General features: G+C 32.5%; 2 protein-coding genes across 6 annotated transcripts; one reads left to right on the forward strand and one right to left on the reverse strand.

Moving 5' to 3' along the window:
* Positions 1-4,375: 4,375 nt before the first annotated feature.
* On the forward strand, positions 4,376-4,983 carry LOC110666341 (protein SMALL AUXIN UP-REGULATED RNA 51-like). The gene has a single exon (XM_021826795.2). It carries the CDS (start codon positions 4,513-4,515, stop codon positions 4,828-4,830), a length of 318 nt encoding a protein of 105 aa, XP_021682487.1. The 5' UTR covers positions 4,376-4,512; the 3' UTR covers positions 4,831-4,983.
* A 5,368-nt stretch (positions 4,984-10,351) lies between these two features.
* LOC110666322 (filament-like plant protein 4) lies at positions 10,352-17,729 on the reverse strand. Of its 5 annotated transcripts, none has more exons than XM_021826783.2 (6): positions 17,540-17,729; positions 15,573-15,695; positions 14,793-15,012; positions 12,211-14,662; positions 11,540-11,597; positions 10,352-11,146 (listed from the first exon to the last, which is right to left on the reverse strand). In XM_021826783.2, exons 2-6 carry the CDS (start codon positions 15,687-15,689, stop codon positions 10,697-10,699), a joined length of 3,297 nt encoding a protein of 1,098 aa, XP_021682475.1. In that variant the 5' UTR covers positions 15,690-15,695; positions 17,540-17,729; the 3' UTR covers positions 10,352-10,696. The 5 variants fall into 5 exon arrangements, with proteins under 5 accessions (XP_021682475.1, XP_021682462.1, XP_057986767.1 ...); XM_021826770.2 differs by having other exon boundaries at positions 17,485-17,728; XM_058130784.1 differs by lacking the exon at positions 17,540-17,729 and adding an exon at positions 17,259-17,476.
* Between the last annotated feature and the right edge of the window lie 7,748 nt (positions 17,730-25,477).

The raw sequence follows: 25,477 nt of genomic DNA on the forward strand, positions 1-25,477 counted from the left end.
GGGTTGTTGTTGTTTTTGTTTCTATCTTCTCTCTAACTCCTCTCTTTTTTTCATCAAATCAACCTGTGGTTTGTCTGACCTGACTTTATGACTTTCATTTGGTGGTGTTTTGGAGTCAGTTCTCATTTCACTTTTTTTTTTTTTTTTTAAGTTTTTTTTTTTTTTTTTTTTTTTTTTTTGTTAAAAATTAAAAATTTTTTTTTTATTTTATTTTTTAATTTCCAATTGGTGGCATATCAATTAAAATATATTTTTTTTTTTTTAGTCCTTCCTGGGGTTGGGGTTTGGTCATGCATTGATGCATGATTTCATTTTTTTTACTTAGTTTCCTATCATTCTATAAGTTATTTGGTCATAATTGACCATTATTTATTTTCACAATAGGTCCAACATGCCATTTGCATTTTTTTTTTTCAAAAAATTTACAAACCTAAGCATTCAAAACCCTAACTCATCAATTTCACTACTTTGTTGCAATTAATCACACTTAATGGTTTTAATACTAATCATTCAACAAATGTATCATTCACTGCCTCTCTCTCTCAAGCTCTCCAAATTCAGTTTTTTTTTTTTTTTTTTTTTTTTTTTTCATTTAAAAAGTTCTAAGCTCATTTTCAATTACTGTTAATATAAAAAAAAAAAAAAAAATTTGATGATATATGCTAACACTACTTTCACTTCAAAATCTTTCTCTTCTTCTTTCTCTCTTCTTTCTCTTCTTCTTTTGAGATGACAGTTCAAGTTCTGAGGTTTTTAAGGAGTTTTTAGTTGGGGGTAGGAAAAATAAGCTTAGTGTAAGCTTAAAGAAAAAGCTATGGAGAAAAGGAAGGAAAAAGGAAGAAGAAGATTTTTTTTTTTTTTTTTTTTTTTTTTTTTTTTTTTTTTTTTTTTTTTTTTTTTTTTTATTTATAAAAAAAAAATAAAAATAAAAAATTAATAATTTTTTCATGACATCATTCATCATCACATTCCCTTTTTTTTTTTTTTTTTTTTTTTTTTTTTTTTTTTTTTTTTTTTTTTTTTTTTTTATTTTTTTTTTTTTTTTTTTTTTTTTATTTTTTTTATTTATTTTTCGAGTCGTTTGGTGTCCAATCAATTCATTTAACAATTGCGCCTCATCATTCGCATTTAAAAAAATAAATATTTCTTTTTTCCCTAACCCCTAATTATTTATTTTTTTAATTAATTTTTTTTTTTTTTTTTTTTTTTTGTTTTTTAGGTCTGGTCTAAGTCTTAAGGACCACTTTTCTTTTTTTGAAATTTGAGTTAAAAAAAAAAAACTGATGCGATTTGAGGGAGTCACCATTTGTGTGACTGGGCTCTTTTTTTTTTTTTATTTGCTTTTTCTTATTCTAGTTTTTAGTATAGTATCTAATAATTTAATTGTCTGGACCAACAACAGTCAAAGCGATGAAATATATATAATTTATACAAATAGGGGTGTTACAATAATACTAGCTGTGGTGAGAATTTCCTATAAATTATGCGACATATGCAATGTTATTTTTTTTTTGTTAAAAATAATATTATGATTTTAGCGTCAAGCTAAATTGTAATTATTAAAATATGAGAGAATAGTTTTATTATAATTTTTTAAAGAATAAATTTTATTATAAACATCAAATGATCCTATTATACATGAAAATTTAACTTCTTCCTCTAAGAAAAATTTCTAGACCACATCATCCCTACCCTAATTCTAGCATTAGTCGGTTAATGAACATTATATATGTAGATAGACTTATCGGTGAAAGTCTACTCAATAATTACTCTAATAAATCAACTATTTAAAAAGTTAGAATATTCTTACAAAGTGTTTAAAAGCTAAATTTTGCAAGAATCAATTAATTTTTTTTATATTTAAAAAATTTAATAATTAAAAAAATTAATTATTTTAATTTAAAAAAAAATTAAAAAAATAAAATTCATACCACAAACAATATAATTATGTGAGAATTCATTTAATTTTTTTTTTATTTAAAGCCTTAAGAAGTATTTAAGGAGAAGTAGACGTAAACTTTATTATTTTCTTGCAAACACAATGACAAGTGCATGTGCTATAATACATTTTTTTTTTTTTTTGGATATAAAGCTTTATAATTTTAAAGTTAACTTCTAACATTACTCATATATATCACACCTTGTTTTAAAATGATGAATTTTCTCAAAAATTAATATATAGTAGCGTAATTTTTATTCAGTAAAAATGTAGTATATTGGACGTGTGGATCATGTGTGTATATAGACTAATGGGACCTTCACTTGCTGCCTCTCTAAACTAGCTAGCATCGGAGGGGGTTAATATTCTTCGACTTTTAGAGTTATTTCAGCATCTGATTATGCACCCTTTAATTCTGCTTAATTAGACTCTTCACAAATGCACTTTTTAATTTCAAAAAGCTTAATGATTAAAAATATTAAATATTTATGTCCATTCCTTTTTATTTTAGTAATTTCAGTTCATTTTTAAAATATTAATTAAAATTAAAAGTTATAATTAATTATAAACCCACTTAATTACAATTAAAATACTACTTTTGAAAATTTTAAACCTATACATATATAGGTTTCATAATTAAAATTTTTATCCTAGTTGATTAGCAAATAAGCACCATCAATATTTTTAATTTATAAAATTTAAATAAAATTATTAAAATTAAAGGAAGTCGAATTTGTGTAATCAACCAGTTTGGAGGTGATTCCTGAGAGCCACGTGTGACATGTACTAGATGCCCTCTTGCCCTTATCAATATATATGATCCATGGAGATGTAGCAATCAAAACATCTCTCTCTTCAGCAATAAAAAGGGATAGTAAATGATTTTCCATGAATTTTTGTTGTTAAAAAAAATTAATAATAATAATGTAATCAAGCAATAGCATAAGTACATGCACATGTGAATCACTGCTCTTCGCCAGATCCACAGAAACCACCACAAGCTCAACAATTGAGGCGAAACGAAACCCACGGCAGCCACTAGCGATGGTACAATTCAGTACCACTATGATTCAACTCTGAATATATTATCAACTTTATTGAAACCTTGAAAAAAACTTTTATTGAAACTTTTTTTAATTATTTTTCTGGTGGGTATTAGTGAAGGAGTGAAAAGTAGATATTGTTAGCAGTTTAATATGAACTGAAACCACTGGTTCCAATTCCAGGGTTAGGGCTAATTGGGATTGGATTTAAGGGTTTATTTCAGTTCTAGTCTCGATCCCATTAGATTAATTTAGTTAATTTTTTAATAAAAATTTAATTTTAACCCAAATCAAATTGATAGATTTTAATTCAATTCAATATCACCCTATTTTAAATAGAATCGATCCGATTTCAACTCCAAACTGTGGTCCAGATTAGTGAAAAGAATTGTGAAATGGAAATGGCTAGTGCTGTTGGGAGTCTCAAAGCTGAAAATAGAAGAATGTGTCAATCCTACCCTAAAGAGGGGACCAAGCAAAATCTGTACCTTTGAAACTTTTGAGTGGAGGGGGAAAGAAGAAGGCTTTTTGTAAAAAAATATTCTTAAACAGAAGAGTTAAACAGTTACCATACCATGAAGAAAGTGAAGTCTGATTGGAAAGTTATATATGCATATAAATTGCTTCTGTTAACAGAGCTGGTACAATACAACAAATGGCAGGAATGTTTAATCATTTCCATTTTTACCTGAGGCAAGAAGTGACTAACCAGAAATTCTTTGAGGTAAAAAAAGAATCAATAAATGTAGGAAATTGGAGGGATGCTTCTCAAGAATTGGAAGTACAATAGAGATAAAAAAAACGAAAAAATACTTGAAAGTTGCGAATCAAGATAACAAAAGAGGGACAGAGAACGAAATAGAAGGAGTGAGGGGTTCGAATCCCTTGCATTTTTTAAAGAAGTGATGGTGAAATCTTTTATTAATTACACAACTTAAAAAAAAAAATTGAGGGTAGAAGGCCTGTATCTCCATTCCAAGGAAAAACGGCAGGAGCTATATGTCTATTGAAGGTTTACAGCAAGAGTATCACTCACGAGAAATTTCAATGATAGTAAGTAAAATTCAAAATTTTAGATGAAGAGTTAAATCCTTACATTAATTTATTAATAATTTCAATTTTTATAAAAATAAATTTAATAATTATATATCATTAGAGAGAGAGAGAGAGAGAGGAGGACCATCGTGTCCTTGGGAGGGCAGCAAGGGGATGTAAACCCAATGGGTTTGGCTCCCAGCATGCCATGAGCTCACGCGGACCCCAAAAAACACCTATGGTCTGTCCTTTCACCTTTGCCCCCACAGCCCCACGTGACACTGCTTCTCTCTCTCTCTCTCTCTCTCTCTCTCTCTCTCTTCTCTTCGCCTAACGCTCCCCATAAATACCCTACAATCCCCTTCAACCTTTTCACACCCACCCTAACTACTCTCTTTTTTTTCTCCATCTCTCAACAACTCAGAAGACAAATCTTTGATCTATTCTCCTCACTAGCACAAATACAAAGCTTTGAGCACTCCTTAACTCCAGATAATGGCTATCAGGAAATCAAACAAGTTGTCTCAAACAGCAGTTCTGAAACAGATCCTCAAGAGGTGCTCAAGCTTAGGAAAGAAACAGGGCTATCACGACCAAGAAGGCCTCCCTTTAGATGTCCCCAAAGGACACTTCGTTGTATATGTTGGTGAAAACAGAAGCAGGTACATTGTGCCTATCTCTTTCTTGACTAGACCAGAGTTTCAAAGCTTGCTTCAACAAGCAGAAGAGGAATTTGGGTTTGATCATGATATGGGTCTCACCATTCCTTGCCAAGAAGAAGTTTTTCAGTCCCTAACATCCATGCTCAGATGAGGAAGAAGTTAATTAATTGCATTGTTCTTGCTCAGGTTTAATTATAGGTTTATGATCTACACTGTTTGGAGAAAATTAATGGCTGTAGAGATGAAGCTGCTTCACTGCTTCTCTGGTTTAATTTTCTCTTTTATAATTATTCTTTCTTTGGGTGCTATTTTTTCCCCCTCCAACCCAAGAAAGAAGATGACCCATGAAAACTATCTGGGTTTTAGACATTTAAGTAAATTAAATCTCCAAGTTTGTAATTTTTTCTGACGGTGGTGTGGGGTTTTGTTAACAACCAACCACCGATATTGTAACCCTGCAGGAGAACTAATATTATTAAGTATAAATCCTTTTTTTTTTAACTTTCTTTTTCTGATCTTGCTCTAACGAAATCTGAAGTCGAACTCGAGGCTATCCTAAAGATGATTTAGTATTACCCTTTTTTTTTTTTTTTTCTCTTTCACCTTCCCTTCTTGCAATCTCACTAGATTTTAGGGTTTTGTCTTTGGGAGGTTCCATTCATGAGCTTGCTATTGTCAGTTCTTTCTTTAGCCGTTAAAACTGTTAAAAGTTTCGCCCAACGGATAGCTACACAGAATGTTTGTCAGAAATGAAAAATATATTTATATACTTATATATATATTAAAAAAAAAAAAAAAGAGTTCAGATCCCAACTCTCATTCATTCCTCTGTTCCGTGGAACTTGCTCTTCCAAAAAAAAAAAAAAAAAAAAAACCTCATGGATTGATTGGATTCTTCACTCTTTTTCCAGGAGAAGAAAGAAAGTTTCTGTCTTGCTGTTAGATTTAGTAGTTCCTCTTGTTCATTATCTTTCATTTTGCTCAAGTTAGAATTTAACATTAACTTTTAGTTGGTTTATTGAATTTTTATTAGCACCAACAAAATTATTTTTTTAATAATATCACCGCAGGCAGGTACTTGATTTTTTTTTTTAAAAGTTCAATTAAATTTTTTATATGATAATAATTTTTTTTTCTAAATCTATAGTTCAGTTATTAAAAATTAAAATAGTAAGAATTTATTTTTTTAATAAAAAATTGGTAATAAATCTTAATAAAATAAAATAAATTTAATTATTAAAATTTATTTTTCCTGCATCTTTCTAGTAATATTTTTCCTTAAAAAGTGGCTCAATGTTGCTGTTTGTACCATTTTCACTACACTTTGGTTCCATGTTAATGAAGTTGTTTCGTAGAACACTTTTGATGAAGGCGATTGTGTTAATGAGAAATCAAATTTCTTTCCAAAATAAAATAAATCCTTTTTTAAAAATTAATTTATTAAACGATTAATTAAATTTTCCCACGCGCTCCATTAAAATATAATATCAACGTCCGAGCTAGCCCATGTGGTAGGGGTCCACCAATGAAATCTCGTAAAATCACGGAGCTTAAGTGGTGGCCCGCCAAAGTGGATGGTCCAGATTTACAGACCCAATCAGCAGAATACCCCAATATGGTAAAAGCAAAGCGTGGTGGTTTAGGGCGGCATTATTTTTTAGAGTGGTGTGGTCCAATGTCACAAAGCTAGCTTGGACTCAAAACAGCCATATGGAAAGGACACCGTGCTCTACATTTTGATGGCCCTCATCGCCAGTTGCCACGATTGGCTATTGGGCGGTGCATTTTTTTACTATTCCATATTTAAATCCCTAGGTCAAAATTTAACTCAAATTAAATAAAAAATTAAATTAAATTGTAAGTCTGAAGAATCAGCTCCTAAGTTAAATCCCAATCCTTCTTATTTGTATTCAATAAGGCCAAAGCAATACTAGCTCCAAAATATACATAGAGAGAGAGAGAGAGAGAGAGAGAGAGACGTGAAGAGGCTCAACAAAGTCTATACGCATGAGATGAAGGTATCGGAAATAGGGACAAAGAATTCACGCGTATAATAGCAATGGTCCAAGAAACGTCCATTTTATCTATAATTAGATCAGATTCAAATCCATATATAATTAAGGAGTAATTTAAGGGTTTGTTTGGATTTTTTCTTTCTGTTTCTTTATCTTCCATGTCTTTTCAATGTTTCTTGCAGTTAATTCAGGTTTTGTCCACTTTCATCTCATGTCTTCTTCTCCTTCTCCTTCAAAAGATACCTAATTATAATCTTGAAAATAGTTACATGCTGTGTCCTACAAACCCAAAGGCATGGCATATTCCATTTCACAAGCCCTCCTCATCACTCAATCACATATATATAATAAGATTAGTCAATTTAATCAAGATGGAAGTTTTCTTTATTATTAATCATATTCGATTTGTCAATCAAAGATAACTTGATTGGTTTTCATTATCTACCTATTATAAGATTATTCACATGAGAAAATGAGGGAGTTGATTAATTTATTTGATGTAAGAGAATGAATAATTAAAATTTTTATAGAAAAACTTAATTTTGGTGTCAATTTTCTTGTGCGAATAAGCAGAAGTGATGATCAAAGAATGTGTTTAGATGAAGCAGACAATTCAATTGTATTGTGATTGAGAGGGTAGTGGATGACAAGTTAAGAGGGAGGATAGAATATGAAAGCTAATTAAAACTAATAATTGAGGTTGGAAGAATTGGACAATTACGTACAAACAGAAGTCACGTGATTGTATCTAATCAGAGTGGTTACAATGTCGCATTTGTGCTTATCTTAATTGCAAAAGTGAGACTTTAGAGCAAATCATAATTAAAATGTCTTTCTATTACCTCTAATGATGGCAACAAATTAACTCCATCAAACTTCTTAGACTAACAGAAAAAGTACTTTTTCTCTTAAAAAAGGAATTTATTTAAAAAACAAAAAAAAAGCAATTTGATGTTTAAATTCCTCTACTTATGATTTTTTAGTTGAAAACTTGATTATGATATGTATTCGATTATTGGATCAAGTTAAAAAAAAAAGTTCTTAATTCAATTTTTGATGGAAAGGTATTAAAATTTACTTCATTAAAATTTTAAGAATAAAAAAAGCTCTAACCCTATTAATTTTACTAAATTAACAATCTTTAAACAAATATTATATTTTTTGTATTATATGCTTCATATTAGTAAAATTAATGGAGTTAAAATATTTATTCTTAAATTATTGAACGAATAGATTTAAATTTAAAATTAAATCTGATGTCTTTAAATGTTTTTAAAAAAAAAATATCTAATGTCAAATATCTCAGCATTTTTTTAATTTTTTTGAAAACAGCATATTTTTTAACTAAAAAAAAAAAAAGCTGCAATACAATCTAAATCTAATTATTAGGAATCAACTTTCTGAACATATAAATCAGTGTTACGATTTTATCCACTGATAAGACTAAAATCCAAGAGAAGAAGAAGAAGCAGCAGCAGCAGCATAGATATTTGGCTTGGGAATTTATGGTAAAAAACATGTATCCAACAAGAAAGCTTACAAATAGCGGTCTCTGCATTTTTTTTTTTCAAACTTTCAATTAAAATCATTATTAGGGAGAGAAAAATTAAACCCTGCATGGATGGCATTATTCATACATAGAGCTTGTGTTTGATATTATTTTGATCAAATTCATGAGCAGAGCCATATATGTTGGGAGGTCAGCTGTGTTGTAGGGTACACATGATGGGTTTCATTTCAACTTTCAACCATACGGTCATGAGAAAATTTGTGGGTTTCAATTCTCACTCATAACAAAGTAATTTGTATACTAGAAATTTAATTTGATTCCACATATCATCTTCAGTCAACACTCTCTAAACCACACTAATTTGTAATAATTTGGCTTAATTACAGCAGTTTATGTGAAAAATCTGACACAACACAAAGATTATTAATTTGTCTCTTTATGTGACCTCCATCTTACTATTTAGTGTTTCCAAGAATGATATGCATGTGCCTGTATGTCAGCCTGTATCCTGTTATAGAAGAACCAATTTCCACAATCCCAAGTTCCCATCAATTATAAAATTAACACTGTGATCATACCTGCACAGACACAATTACATATATGAACAGTGCTAAATGTCACAAATGTTATGGCATAAATTGCATAAATGCTCATAAAATGACATAATTATCCTTATCAAAATTTTAAATGAAAGAGATGTGTGGAGATAGAGTGAAATTTGAATTTTCATTCTCTCTCTTCTATCTAACAACTACTTGAGTAAATAGGATAAGAGTTCTCATACTTTCTTTGAGCTACCTTCTATAATTAATATTAGGTGAGTTCCAATTATCTTTTTGAAAACGTTTAAAAGAAGTACATTATTGATTTATTGAACAAACCCTTATTTGTATCTATCTTCATCTTTTTTCTAAGAAACTCTTTATTGAACAGATTCTTTTTGATGACTTATTAGCATTTGATTTTCTTCCCCTATCATAACTGATGCAACAATATTTCTAGATCTTTGAACATGATTTTTTTACAATACTAAAACCTTGTAATCTCGCATGCTCTTAATAAAACTTAAACATGTTGTCCACACCTGAAAACCACGTACATGGTCATGGACTTTCATCTTTAGAATTACGTTAAACATTCTTGACAAAATTCCCTTCTTGCATACCTTCATTCATGGCAGTTTCACTCATGCTGACACCTTCAACATTTTCATTATCTCCTTGATCAAAAATATGAATACCGTACTCCATGGAGTTCACTTTCTCAATTCCTACATTCATGGAGTTTTCATTCATGACATTATCTTCATCAACTGTGTCATCTTCTTAATTGAAAATACTGTCATTTTCACTACATTCGAATACATCAGCAACTACCCTCTTACGCATTATTTCGTTTGTCACTTCCATCTTCAAAGAGTTATATGAATCAACAAATTCAAAACAAGATTATTATTCTTTTAGTAGTTCCATTTGAGATTATGTCATTTTGATATGTTGCTTTCATTGTAATATTAATTAAACTTCTTTCATTTAATGCAAAATGGTAGCTGGTTTCGTTAATTATTTTTTTGGAATTATCATAAACAATATTTATGAGTTAGCTGATAGATTATTTAATTTTAATGAGCAGCAATGGCGCCAAGTTTGGTTCACCATTTTCCCTCTCAATATTCTCTCTATTCATATGATGGGTGAATTAGAAAATTTATATCCATTTGTGACATTTTTTTTGCGCCAAAAAGCATTTCCATGTGTGTGTGTGTCTATATATATATATATATATATATATATATATATATATATATATATATATATATATATATAATGTGTGTGCAGACATGAATCCATGATTTAAGTATTATACTGAGGCCTAAGAGGGTGTGCTGCCTACCAATCTCTAGCTTTGGCCTTTGGGCATTTTGTCTTTGAAATACTCAATACCAGTCAAAAGTGAAGTAAGCAGCAAAGTTCAAAGTTCCTCTTCATAGAATATTTCAGTGAAAGGTAAGGTTCCAATGTTCTCTATCTAGAAATTAGTGTTATCAAATTGGCAGAATGTTTTTCTTAAAAAATGTTAGCTTTTCTCAGTAATACTCGAAATATGCTTTGTTTGAGAGGTATTTTTTTAAGATGGTAAAAGAATCATACAAAACTGCCACTGCCACATACGAAATTATATTCAGATATTGTAACAATCCAGAAACGTAGTCTCTTTCAAGTAAAGAAATTACAGAAGGCAAATGAGAGGAATTGAACCCAAAAAATAAAAAAAGAGCCTAGCATATATGGGAACATATACAGTCATCAGTTACAAAAATTACATGGCGTTGAAAGCATCATTTTCACAACATGAAACCAAGCAAACGCTTCCACAGGTGATTCTAGCACCAATGATGGTAGATGAATCCATTTTTATGTGCTTTGGATTATTACTTATGAACCTTTGTCCAACCTTAATTTTATTATGCCTGCGGAGCTGCAAGCAAAATCCTAATTGCCATTCCTTCCTTTCGAGGAAAAGAACCTGCTGAAACCTCGCGGGTGCTTCTCTGGCGTCTGAAGAAGAGAGGACGATGAGGAAGTTGACTTGGTAGACCTGTGTTTTGGATGCTTTGAATTGATTGGTGATCTTGGGAGGCTTGCTTCCGTGTTGGATGGACTACATGGTTGGTTGTACAAATCCATGGGGGACTCAGCACCCGATCTGTGCAGGTTTGTTGAAACAGTACCATCTATCTCAGCCTGATCAAAGTCCTGCAAGTTCATGCCACTAGTAGTAGGTTCATCTTCAGGAAATCCCTCACCCCTTTGACTCCTCTCACTGTATGGAGATCCCATGAGCTCTGCTTGAGGATGCAAAGCTTTCAACTGCTTTCCAAGAAGAAATATGGTCTCCTGGCACTCAGCCAGCTTTTCAGCTGCAGATGCTAGCTCTCTCTCCTGTGATAACAGAAACACTTTCCATGTTCAGCTTTTCATATTCTATCATGGAAAAGAAGAATGTAAAATAAAATGGATTGAGGCTGATACGAGATTTTATCCTTTCATACTGATATTGTGAAGAGCAAAACACTATAGTTCAGGCCGAAGTTCTACCCCCACATTTTACTCGACAAATAATTGCTTTGCTTGCAACAGACTTGAGATGCAAAGTAGGCAACCAAAATACAAACATATTTGGAGTTCTAAATTATTTTTTGACCAACATCTTATTTTGGACAAGCATCCACAGGCAGTTATTTTTGTATCAACTTGCAAGGATGATCTATTTGCTCATAAATTGGCAGTACTGTTCAAAAGTAAATTCAAGAAAGATAAAGGAGATAATCTCACTTGTTTGGTCTTGAGGTCAGCGTCAGCAGATGAAGAACAAACGGAACAGCTCTCTTTCCTGAAGATGACAGTATAAAATATTAGAGCTAAAAGCAAATATAAATGAAACATTAGGAAATTCCACATGAGACTTAAAAAAATTTAAATCAGTCAGTTGCAAGCACAGTAATAAATTATAGCATTAGTGGCCAATTCCCCAATGCAAAACAGATTAAGAACTTCTATTAATTTGAGAAAATCAATAGGAAAAATGCCAAGGGAAGACCCATCTCAAATTCTCAACATTAAGTGATATAGTGAGTTATAGTTTGTAAGTGTTACTGAAATGAAGTGGAGAATCAAATTGCAATGCACATGCTCAAATTTTTTATAGTTAGAACTAACATATGCATAAATTTATTTTATTTTCACTAGTAGGACCCATTACCAAATCCTACAAACAACTAGACATTATATCTGTAGAATACAGCAAAAATCTGATTTTAAATCCAGAAAGTTAGAAGGAGCTAAGTTGGCTCCTGGCTAACCTTAGACATGGCAGACAAATCAATTTGCAAAGGATAGATGGCAAATGTGCATACAATGAAAGAAAGGCTATTCTTTCTTTTCTATCCCTCATAAACTATTCATCACCCAGAAAAAAGGAGAATATAAGAAAGAACAAAGCTTACATTTGCAGTTGCTCTTCTAACTCCTTGCATTTGGTCAAAGCATCCCAATGACATTGCTTTTCATCTTGAAGCTCATTCTCCAGAGTTTCTGCTTTTGCTCGCAGAAGGTTCACCTCAGTTTCTAACTCTTCTGCACGAGCTTCAAGTGATCTGTATGACTCAGCCATACATTTCAGCTGTGTCTCAGCCAAGCTGTTTGACTTCTGTGCAGAAGCCAACTGTGATTTAGCTTCAGCTAGAAGCTGCTCAGTTTCATGTAACTGAGACTTTGTCATTTCTAGGTTTTCAGTGCATCTAGCAAGATCCACAGATATGTTGTCTTTCTCCGATTTCAATTCTTGAAATTCCTCAAGTGAAACTTTGCACAATCTTGTATTTGACCCATAGCCTGATACCAAATTTCCATCATCAGGGACCTCAGGGTTAGAGGTAGGACTAGAAACGTGGGGACAACCATTTTGATAGCTTTCTCCAGAAGATTCCCTTTGAAGAACCTTATTCTCCGGTAAGGCAACCTTATCTATGCAATCAGGACTATGGATTTCTCCTTCAGCACCTTTATAACCCAGGACATTAAATCTAAGCTCACTGGCTTTAGTTAAAACATGAGAAAGGTCAAAAACAAAATCAACCAAACTCATATTGCCATTTAATACTGTATTAACAGTGACTGAAAATTCCCTGATTTTTTGACTCAGACCATCACCATCAGAAGATGTGTCATGAACTGTCATTGCTTCTTTGCCCAGGAACAACACAAAATCATGAATATTAGAAATGGCTGTAACCAACTCTTGGCTTACTGAGGATATAGGTTCTGTAGCCGCCTTGATATCTTGTGACAAAGTGATTTCCTTCTCTCCTGTTAAGGTGGCATCCTCAGGACAAGTCTGCCCATTGCACGAGGCATCACTAGGAGTAAGCACTTCCTCAGAAACACAACTTACAGACTGCCGATGCAAAGCATCATGTGCATCCTGCACAACACGTTTAACATCCTCTAAAATTTTCCCCGCATCAGCACCCTTAGATGCAGTCTCAAGTAATATAGAAATTCTCGATCGAAGCTTCATCAAGGGTGGTTGGTCTGCATCAGATCCAGAATCCACTGCTGATAAATCCATATTAGAAGATAAATGATTCATTAATGGATCCAAAATAGACTTTTCTTCAGACAGGGTATCCTTGCCCGAAGAGATCTCCACTGAAGGATGACCACTCACAATTTCAGATGTCTTATTGTTTGGAGAATCTGAAATTGTGATGGCACCATCTGCATTTAAGCAAGCCAACTTCTCCATCTCCAGGAAATCGTCCATAAGCTCCAAATGCTTAGCATTTTTCGTCTTATTCGGCTTTTCACTGCTCTTATCCTTCTTTAATTGAGAAAGCTCAGAGATCAATGACGTTGCCCAAGAGTCGGCACAACTTTGGTCATCATTGTGCCCATCCTCAGACATGGAGGTCAAGCTAGGTGGATTGCTCATATTTTGACAAGAGTAACCTTCAGTAGGAGCCTGAACCATAGATTTTGGTGAACTTTTCTGTTGATTGTTGACTTGAAGTTGTGCTTCTAAAATTTGAAGCCTACTTGCTGTCTTGGCACACAGATTCCTTGAAGCCTGAAGTTCACTATTACGCTTTGCTAAAGCTTCTTTCAGCATCTTTGTTTCTTCTTCCATGGAAAATAAACGCTCTGTGAGAAATTCATTCTCTTTATGGAATTTTTGAGCATTGTCATGTGAAAATTCAGGCATGGCAGACAGATGTGGACTAGGAGGCTTAACAGGTGACTGCCTTAGTCGAGAATCTCCATAATCTCGGCCTAAATTCTCAACCTCTAGCTTCATTTGGGCAAGTGCAGCAGGGCCAGGCAACTTCTTCCGCACGAGACCCCGTAATCTTTGGCACTCTGCTTCCAACTTAGCTATTTTTTTGACACCCTCCATATGTTGCTTGTTTGCTGCTTCTGCAGATCTCATACTCATGTTCTTTTCCTCATTACGGATCTCCAGCTCCTTGGAAACTACATGGAGTTCATACTTGAGTGAATTTATTTCCCTTTCACATGATTCAATATTACTCTTCAAAAGTTCAATCTCAGCCTCAGCTTGTGATTTTTCTTCATTTATTTTGATTAGCATATTAGAACGCTCTTGCAGTGACTTTGAAAGAGCAGCATTTTCAGCTGCAGACCTAAGGAGTTCTTGGTCTAAGTTAACTATTTTTGCTTCAAACTCAAGCTTAATTTTGTCCAATTGTTTGGTCTTTGAGAGAACAACATCTTGCAATTTCTGTTCATGTTCTTCCTTCAGGTTACGTATTTGCCGCATGCACTCTTTCAGAGCACCATCCAAATGTGATGCCCGATCTTCAGCGGCGAGCTTTGAAAGTGTGACTGATTCTAGATGATTTTTCAGTGCCAAAGCTTCTGCTTCAGCCTTTTCCCAACCTGTAGCAAATGGATGTCCCAATATAAACAGTTCAAGCCAAGCACAATAAGATCCCTTATAGTTAAACCCGAACTGAGCAAACAATCTTATTCCGCTGCATAAATATGACAGTTAGCATGAGTACCATACCTGACACAGCTTCCTCTGCAACTTTGGCATGCTGTTTCACCAGGTTTTCTTTTGTAGTCATCTCTGAATTTGCTCCAGACAGCTTTTCATTTAACTCCTTAATTTCATCCTCCAAAGTCTGAACTTGTTGCTCATATGTCTTCACTTGATCCTCCAAACCAGTCAGATGAGTGTATGACTCCACCGAAATTTGAACATAGTTGGGTTTTTTGTAGTTATCCTGTTCACATAAAAGAAAATCACAAAAATAAAATCAAGTCAAATGAACCAATAAGTTCCCAAAGAAAATGAGGCAACCTAACAGGACAATTAGCCAGGCACACTGGTGCAGTACCCATTAATATACCCATCCTAAATGCATACACAAGGGTCTTAACATAATTTGCCCAAGATTACCTAGGTGGCAAGGAACCAAAAAGGGTTAAAAAGTGGATTCAATTTAACTTTGTGTTTTCTGAAAACTGTACAATACCAAATCTTCAATTTACATACAGTACATTTACACTAAGCATTGTGAAAGTCCTTGACAAAATATCTTGGTAAGACTTTTCTAAATGACAGAGAAATATGCAGATATAAAACACCGACTTGCAGGAAGTAAATAGTAAGAATTCAAATCATTGAAATGCTCAAAAAAGTCATATCTGATCACTACTTATTATAGTTGATAAGGAACCAATGATAACCGATCAACAATGCGAAGAGGATGAAGGTAGAACTACATAACAGCATTAGATGCAAGTAAGCAGGGCAGAAATAGCACAGTTATAATTAATATACCTTATCTGCCCGTGATCCGCTCGAAGCCACATTACCACCACCAAAATCTGTTGCTGCAGCATTTTTATCTGCCTTGTCAGATGACTTTTTCTTCCAGGGCCAACTTCGTCGGTCCATTGCAGACTGTAAATGCAATGCAAGGGTTTAATAAAAATTACACATAAATAGAAAAAGAACATAATTCACATAACAATTGCAATAAAATGGCCATATCAAACTAAACATAAAATAGGAAGCATGAAGTATAAATCCATTTTGAAATGTGAACCAAACAAAGAGAAAAGGTAAAAAGGAACACACTTATTGTTATCATTTATATCTTTAATCAAAAACTCTTATTCGATGAATACAAAATAACTTGAAAATTTTAGCCTCATAAAAGCAGAGAAAGTAAAATCTCCATTGCTTTCAAAACAAAATTATCAATTTCAAAGTTTTAATTAGCGATTAAGGAGAAACGATATGAGATACAATCTGTGTGAACACTGAACAAATATACACGATGTACATTATAGTGCACAGGATCCTGTATCTTCCCTTAGTGATGGTCACACCATATCCAAGAAAATAGCAAAATCTAAAGGAATAAAATGACAAAATAAACTAAAAAATAAAAGAAGTTATAAGATAAGCATTATCAAACTGATTGCTATTTAGTAAGTAGCATAAATGGCATTCTCTTTATTGTCATGGGAGAATCTAGTAATTCCTAGGTAACGAGGCTTAGTTCCTTAAAACTAGTAATTCTTTTTGTTGTTGCCAAGATAACTCTGAAAAAGTTGACAATTTACCATTATTTTATTTGGCAACAATGAGAACGCAAGGTTACAGTCAACCACTTGAATCAATCTTCTTAGTTATTTTAGCTAATAGGAATTGACAAAGCAAGAATTTTCGTTCCAATAATCCACTTAACAACCAAACAGAGTATAAGAAAAAATCTGATAAAAAGATTTGATTTTTATTTTCTAAAAAAAGCACACAAGTGAAATATTTTCCATGAATTCTAAGTTCCAAAAATAGACAAAAAAAACTACAATAAAAATAAAAGAATGCATTATCGTAATTCCAAGTTGATATATAAATCTGCAATTTACCATGGTTGAAAAATTAAGACCATCGCTGTCTCGGTTTCCAATTAGAGCATACTGAATCGTATGAACATGCAGAAAGCTAGAGATCTAATCAATTAATATCTAAGAAAGATCTTAAAATCGCACAATAACAAAATTACAGTCATGAACGAAAACATGGAAGTAAAAGCTGCTAAACTTGATCAGCTATATAGAAACTTAGAAGAAAAGAGAAAAAAACTTGACTAATTAAAACCGAAATAGTCAGCATTTTCTTCTCCAATAGACAAAATCCAAAGCGAAGGAGAGAAACAATGGAAAGTACTGTGAGTGAAGTAAGAAAAATGTACTAACTGGAATTTCAACCTCAAAAGTACACTCACAGTATATCACTTTACGGAGCAACAAAACTGACAAGCTAAGACCAAAACCCAAAGGCGGTTATCGAAACTTCCCCGATATCAAAAGGACTAGCCATTAAGCTTTCTGTTTCAGCTAAAATGGCCGCAAAATATACTCCAATCAGCGAATCAAAACCGGAAACAAGCAGAGCTTTAAAGAAGCAAAAAAGAAAAGAGAGAAACTTGGAATGAAGGGAAACCAGAACGTTTACCCTCACCGACAGCAAGAGAAAACCAAAATCTCCAATTTGAGAAAAAAGCAACGGTCCAGATAACACCAAAGGATTATTTTCAAAAAAGCACCACAACCAAACGGAACATTCACGCAAGCCTCTCCATGTTTCTGCTCTTTCTTCTCTCTCACACCACTCTCACCAAAAAAAATAGACCATCACGGAAACTTCTTCAAGCGTATTCAATACAGAAAAATCAACTCACCACTTGTAATGTAGCTTCAAATGAGATAAATGCCGATCTAAAAATTAGGGATTGCCTTTCGTTTGAGATTGTGGATGGAGAAATGGGAGTGGAGAGTGGCGGCAATGAGGCGGAGGTGGTGGTAGTGGGGGTGAAGGTCAGTGGGAGTAATGGCGGTGGTGCCAGGTGGGTGAGGAAGTGGAAATATTCGGTTCTAGGTGTCTCTTAAAAGGTAAGACGTTGCAAAAGCTCCAAAACAAACAAACACCTTTAAATTATTTTATTTTTAAGATTTTAGAGAAAAAATAAACGAAATTAGTAGGAAAATAGGTGAATGGTTATTTTTTGGGAGCCTTGATGGCACTAGTCACTTTAATTGACTAATTTGCCCCTGTGAAAACATAAAATGGCGAATGAATCCCCCCGCACTTGTGCAGCGGAAGCTGAGCTGTATCCGATATTTGGAAAGTGTCGACTTTGGACCACCGTCACAGCTCATAGCCCCCTCTCCTCCAAGTGCCGTATCCAGACCACGTGCTTCCACAACTGCGAGGAGATCTCCTGCATCTCAGCATCTCGGCCGTTCATCAACACTGCCTTGCAGCATCTGGCCCACCAAGAAAATGGATGCGCGGAGTTGATCTCCGGAGATCTAATAGGGATCCAAAGCTGATATCTATACTACGATGTGCCAAATCCGCGGACCTAATCTATTAAATTGTCCGCCTAATCTCTATTATTCGCCTAATAATAATACTTCAGCAATAATCTGCCTGCTTCCTAATCCATTGACTAAGCAAATATGTAATTAAATAAAAAAGTTATGTTTAGGCAGTGAAATTAATGACTAACCATTAAAAATAAGTTTAATAATACTTAATTTAAACATTTATTATTAAACCTTGATCGTGAGTAAATATATTAGGTCAGCTTACACACACTTACTTAAACATTCTTTTTAGAATTTTTATTAATACGATAAATTATTATAATTTTTATTTTTACAAATTAATGGAATAGACTTTATTGCATATAACATAAAATATTTAATAAACTTGCTCGTGATAAGTTTTTACATGAAAAAAAAAAATAATTAGTTGGAACTACTGTGTGGGACCAACTTAAATATATGAGATGGTCCACTTATTTATTCCAACCGAATGAATTGATTTTTATAGTCGGGTGATAATAAAATGAAATGAATTCATTTGTATTTGGTTATTAATTTAATAAAACGCTGCTCATTTTCACCCACGAAAGACGTCTGATAAAATAAGGTAAATTCATGTAGGCAATACGGAAGTAGGAAGGCAATAATCAAGGATGTATTTCAACGACATTGGCCGAAGATCATGCTGTTTTTTTGGGTGCCTGCAATGATTTTGACACTGACCTCAAACTTCTCCTTAAAGTATTCGTTTTTTTTTTTTTTTTTTTGCTATTTATAATTTTTTTTAACTATGCAATTTATAAAATTTTAAAAAATATATATCACAAATTTTCTTTTAATAAGATTAAAAATTATATTTTAAAATTTGATTTTATTAAAGTTTTTATTTAATTTAATGAATAAATTAATATCAATATTTTAAATTTTTGTTATAAAATTTTATTAAAATTATTAAATATAAGAGTTTATTAAAAATGCATTGATATTTCATTTATTTCTCATTGGATCCATATTGATTTTGAAATGTTATAAGCTTGTGTTTGCACTCAATAATTAAGAAAATTATGTTGTTAGACTATTTTTTACTTCAAAAAATACAATATAATACCCTTAATTTTTACACATTATTTTCGTTTTTATTATTTTAATTATCTTAGTACTCACATAAATGGTTCTTCATATTTTATATAGTCATCAGGAGACTGCCGTTAAAATTAAATAAACCCAAGCTTTCGGATGACTGATTTTGGAATCCACATTATTCAAATTTCCAAAATTTTCAATGTAGGACACCACGTCAGCATGATCAGACTACAACTTAATAAAAAAAATTTTAATAGATCACATAACTTGTACAAATAATTTTGCCACTTTCTGTCAATTATATAAATTTGAGAAAAAAAAGGAAAATTAAAAAAAAAAAAAAAAGAGAAATAGCATGGAAAGTAGAAAGTAGAAACTGCATGGTACTGTAGCGTAAAGTCGAGAGTAGCAACGCAGGGTTTTGATGAGATGGGCACAGTACCATAGTAATAAAATTCCTAGGTTTTTATAAAGTCAAAATAGACATCTGTGCTTTGATCTGACCATTGCTTCAGTCTTTTTAAGCAGTGTGCAGACGAAGGCGCAGACGCTGCCATCCGCAGACACACCTCGTTTCTTTTCCCATTTTAACGCACTCCGATTCATGATTGTCTAATTTCTACGGCTCTGATTCACCATCTGTTCTTTCTCTTGAACGACGGCTGCGATTCGATCATCGCTGTCGAGAATTAGTTATTGGCTCCATTGATATTTATATATTAATTGATTGTGTATTTTTAGAGAATTGAGGAGCCGAAGGGAACAGAATCGAAGGGCAGTTTAAAAGGCCCAAAGAGTAGGTGGTCCCCACATACCCACACGTTTCTGTCTTCCTTTTTACCCTTTTTAACCACGTGGGGACCATTCGAATGAAGGCGACCACGTTTCACATTACCCTTGTACTGTGTTCGGATGAAAAATAATAAAAATACCTTTTTTATATTTATTAAAAGAAAAAAAATATTAAAAAATATATATTATAAATAAAAAATTTTAAAATTAATTTTTAATTTCAAATAAATTCTAAAATTTTCTTTTAATTTCTTTCGAATTTAAAAAGAAAAAATAAATTATAAAACTTTTTTTTTATATTCTCCTCATTTTCATTTCAAATAAATAATAAATTTTTATTATTATTATTTTTCTCCTATCCAGAGCGTCGGCAGGAACCATACGAATACGACCCCACAAACAACACAATTTCATTTCCATTGATTTAATAATAGATCAAACAAATATAAAAAGACAAAACATGCAATCAAAGCCAACAGAACGATGCCCAGATATTACACCCATCTGTCCCTCTTTGATGCAAAATTGAATTAATATTTTTAGTAATACCGTTTGTATGTCCAATAAATATTTTTAAAATTTAATGAATAACAAAATATCTTGTTGATATATATATATTTATGAAATATTAATCATGTCATGATCGTAAAATTACAAGCTAACAACTCCTTTTAATGTGCATATTACCCACTAATCACCATATTAGATATTCGATAACTATTTGGCAACTCTTTTTTCACGGTGGAAAACAGATAGATTAAATTTTCAATCACCAACCTGATTTTTGCATACACATGAACAACCCACACAACATTATCATGTTCATATGATTTGTCTCCCACTCTGTGACCCCGCCATTGTTCCTCTCTTTTAAGGCACCCAGTCATTTTCTTCCAACAATTACAACTATTGATACTTGCATTTTATAAATAATATCTGTTTTAATTTTATTTATAATTAATTAATATATTGTATTTCACCAAAACTTGGGTGACCCTGCTTAGTTAGTCCTTTTTATAACCATTTACTAATGTTTCAAGTTAAATGGAAACATCATTAAGAGAGTGACAATTTTTGAACGTCTACATCGACCCATACTTATGCACAGTATTATACATATCTAATTGAATATTGTAATGCAATGATTAATATAGTGACATATAAATTTAATATATACATAATCAAAATGTATAAAAAAATTATTTATAAGCAAGAAATATACTACATGATCTTGTTAATATAGTTAACATTAATGGCTCAGCTGTTGATTGAAATTTAGAAGTTTTTGTTTTATATTGAATGAATTAAAATAATTTAGATGATAAGAAAATATACGATATATTAAGGGGATCATTAATTCTAATTGGTTCATGATGAGACCAATCCTCCTATTGGCTAAACAGAAATTCCATTTTGCCAGCTTTGTTTGTGACCACTGGTATTATAAAATACGCTCAGACAATATCTTTACTCGTGTTTGGTGGACCTTAACGTCTGCCTACTTTTGTTTCCTCGTTAAACTTGTTTTAATTATACCTCCGCCACGTTGTACGCATGAATATTAATTAAAATTGGGAGAATTGGTCCAAAAATATTTATTTTTTCTAATTTTTATAATTATGCTCTAAATTAAATCTAATTTTCGTTGAACAAAGTCATTTAGCGTTCATGGAGTTGGCAAAGGAGTTGATGTCTGGTAAAATCGCTTTTTTTTTAATTTAATTTCATTTTAATATATAAAATTAATTAAGACTACTTTAATTACAAATTAAAAAATATATATGTATATATATATATTATTATGAAATTTGAACTCAGAAAGATGGTATTGGAATGATAAAGCTGTGACTCACCAATGTAGATCCATTAATCTCTGCAAATGATGGGAAGCACTAGGCTTATAGTGTGAGAGAGTGTGTGCGTATCCCTTTGTGGGTATTTTCAACCTTTGCTTTGGTGGTACGAAAGAATTTGTATAGTGTGGAATAGAAGAAATGGAACCAAAGATTAGTACCTTTTAAGGACCCACACTCTCCACCACAAGACAGCTTTGGGCCACCTCCTTATGTCTTTACTCTCTACCCTTTTTAATGCCAAAGCAAAGAGGTCTATTTTTTTATTTATTTATTTTTGTCTTTGGATTCGATTTGCCTTTGGTACTTCTCTAAGCCCTCCCTTTGCTTTTGCTATGGTGATGATCATTTTTCATTTTGGGCCTTGCAGTGATCATCGTTATCATCATATCTACTTATTGTTGTCTTATTGTGCCATTTAGCTACCAATCCCGCCTCCAACCCACATAGCAGAAAAAATTAATTAATAAATAAATAATTTAATAATTCAATTTGGTTTTGTTAGGCATAGAATTATTTTTGGTTAGTGCGTAGGTTGTAATGGGTCCAATGGATGAAGTGGTTCCAATGAATTGGGATGATGCAAGGGCTTTCGGTTTGAAACTAACCGCACTCGAGGCAAGCTAGGCCCATTCATAGAAAGGGTTTGAGGGGCTCATTGGTAGCAACTTCTTCCCCTTCTCTGAAGGGAATTCTTTTCCTTTTTTGATTCAATTCCACCACTAGAAAGTCTGTTTGTACTTTTCTCAAATCATACTTTATTTTTTTATTTTCCCTCAGCTTTTTTTTTATTATTCTTTTAATTTTTAAATACTAATACTATTTTAAAAATAATATGACTAAAATTAAAGCAGTAGGTGTAAACTAACTTAAAAATATTTCTCTCATAAATAAAAGAAAATAATAAACAACTATGATTATTTTTTATAACCATTCTTTATTATTGTTTTACTTTAGTGTCAAAAGTGGTAAAGAATATATGTAATATCATAGTTATCCTTTACTTTGATTGATCTATCTAATTATGACAAATCATTATTTAATTAAAGTTATGCCCTTTTCAAGGTAAGTGTAACTAATCCAACATTTTCAGAGTCCCGACAAATTTAAAAGCCCAGCAAATCAAAAGTTAAAGCATTATCATCATAAAGATGTCTAAATATATATATAGTGTGTTGCTGTGTTTGGCATTCTATTGGGATTATCATTGAGAATTTTTTAATTATATTAATTAAAGAATATTGAAATTTAATTAAAATTTAAATATGATAAATTTAACACGTAAAAATATTATAGCCATGAAGAGAATGTTACATGTAATATATACTTTGTTTAATTTGGTTTAAACTTTCTATTTCTAACCGAGTTTACTAATAAAGAATAAGTAATTGAGTTATTTATTGAGAAGTTGAATTAAAATAATAATCAAATAAGTTGAATTTATTAATTTCTTAAAAAGAAGTTTATGAGTGAACTTAGTCCAACCAAATAAGACTATAGAAACTTAATTTGAAGCTTTAAATGGAAGAAGTGAGTTAGTTCTCGGTGAGCAAGTCCTTTAAATTGTAGCCCATTTTCTCAACTATTACTTTGCCTCATTGAACTGTCCTGCCCACAAAATATATATATATGTATGATAACCAGTGATCCGTCATAAGTTGATGTCACAAAAGTGGTCCAAATTAAGAAAGTGCTACTGTTTCTCGGCATCTGCATACCATAATCCAAACTCGTCTTGTTGCATAGGGTCCTAAAGAGGCATGCTTCATAATTTTACCCTTGTGGATTGTTGTTTAGCGTGTGGAGGTTAGAGTAGTTAGTGGGTTACTGGTCATGCTCATGCATGGCTTCGTTTGGCCTGCAAGTGATGGACATCGCAGTCTGCAGCTGCCAGTTTGTGGTTCACATGCCAACCACTAGATAGTTACATCATACAATTATTTCTTTAACCTGCTGCCAAAAAATCCCTCTAATTAATTACCTTTTACTTGGGTGTCTTTTTTGGTTAAAAGCTATTCCCACATTAATTAATTCTTTGTCGGTCACTAAATTTCCCATTTTCTTTTTAATTTCTTTTTGAGGTGAAAAAAAAGGTTCATTTCCAGGATTGTGAATGAGCTTGGACAGCTAGCTCTGGCTGCTTAGTGTCAAGAAAAGAAGGCAGAGTCCCTACGTGTTTAGTTAAAAGCATTTGTAGCCATACGAAGCAAATTGTACCTGGATTCCTTGTTCCTTCATTCATCTTCAACAACCGGCAATGTGATTAAGACACTCCTAGATTTTTTATTTTTGTTAAAATGGAAAAATCATGTAATACCCATTTTTTTTAAGAACAAAATTAGTGTGAGAAATCTTAAGATTCATTATCAGTTAATTTATGTTAATAATCCCAAGAGAAAGTATGAGTCAAAGCTAAATATGCATTTCTCTGCAGCATGAACTTTGTGGATTGAAATTATGGATTAGTAATCGATGTCATTCTATCGAAAAAAATTTATGTCTCTCAAACATTTGGGGATCAAGTCAGTGCAGAAATGAAGTCTGAGAGTGAGAGAGCTGGCCCATTCAATATACAGGCCGTATATAGTCACGGGGTTCTCTCTTCTTTTTATTTTCTTAACGAAGCAAAGGAAGTGATTTCAATTGTTAAAATCCATTGGGCTATGAAAACAAGAAATTCTTAACAGAGAACAAAACCCATGTCCGACCCATAAAATAAATCCTGGGTCTCATACTTGTTGGGTTCCTCACTCTAGGCTGTGGCGGCATTCTTCATGCTATCTGGAAATGGGACCCATTAGGACTGGAATTCAATCATTGAAACTTTGACATGAAATTTGAATGTTTATTAGTACTGTGGATTGAGATGCTTTGAAGCCTAACACAAATAGTCCAACACAAACAAGCACTAGTGGATATAATGTCAATATGGGCTGGCTTTGCATGTATCAAAGAACAAGTCTCCTAACCTCTTTATTAAATCTTTATCGTTGTGTTAAAGAAATTATTACATACTAGCATTAATTATGACTTGAATCAACCACAATTTGCGCAAGAAAAAAATTGAAATGGAAGCAAATCTACCACCTTAATCATTATATACTACACTAGAAAACTTGATTCCATTTGGTCCACCACAAAACACCAAATTATTATTATCATTCTTTTTCCCCACAAGATAATACTTTTAAGGAAAGTGAAAGTTCTCCAGTCCACTACTTGCTAATCCCAGTACAATTTCTCTCTTTTTTTTTTTTTTTCGGTTCAGTGGGTATGCCCAAAAAGCTAAGAAAGAAAGAAAGAGACAGCCATTTTCACAAAGCAGAGGAGAATTTGAAGTAAAAAACTTGTAATGTGTGTGAAAGGGTTGTCCCTTTCAACAAATAAGATTATAGATTGAGACTGCGTTTTGCATGTGGTGGATCGATATTGTTTGTGCACTTGACTTGGGTTACGCATGCAGTCTCCCTCGCCCCCTACCTAATGGCGGAACTAGGAGGTGGCAAGCAGGGCCACTGCCCCCTCCCCCTCCGAGTCCAAAATAAATTTAAAGAACTTATAAATATTAGTTTTGTGTATGGATTCATTCTGCCTCAGTTGCACTCATAATTTAACT

This window comes from Hevea brasiliensis, chromosome 12 (genome assembly GCF_030052815.1).
Source record: "Hevea brasiliensis isolate MT/VB/25A 57/8 chromosome 12, ASM3005281v1, whole genome shotgun sequence".
Lineage (NCBI taxonomy): Eukaryota > Viridiplantae > Streptophyta > Magnoliopsida > Malpighiales > Euphorbiaceae > Hevea > Hevea brasiliensis.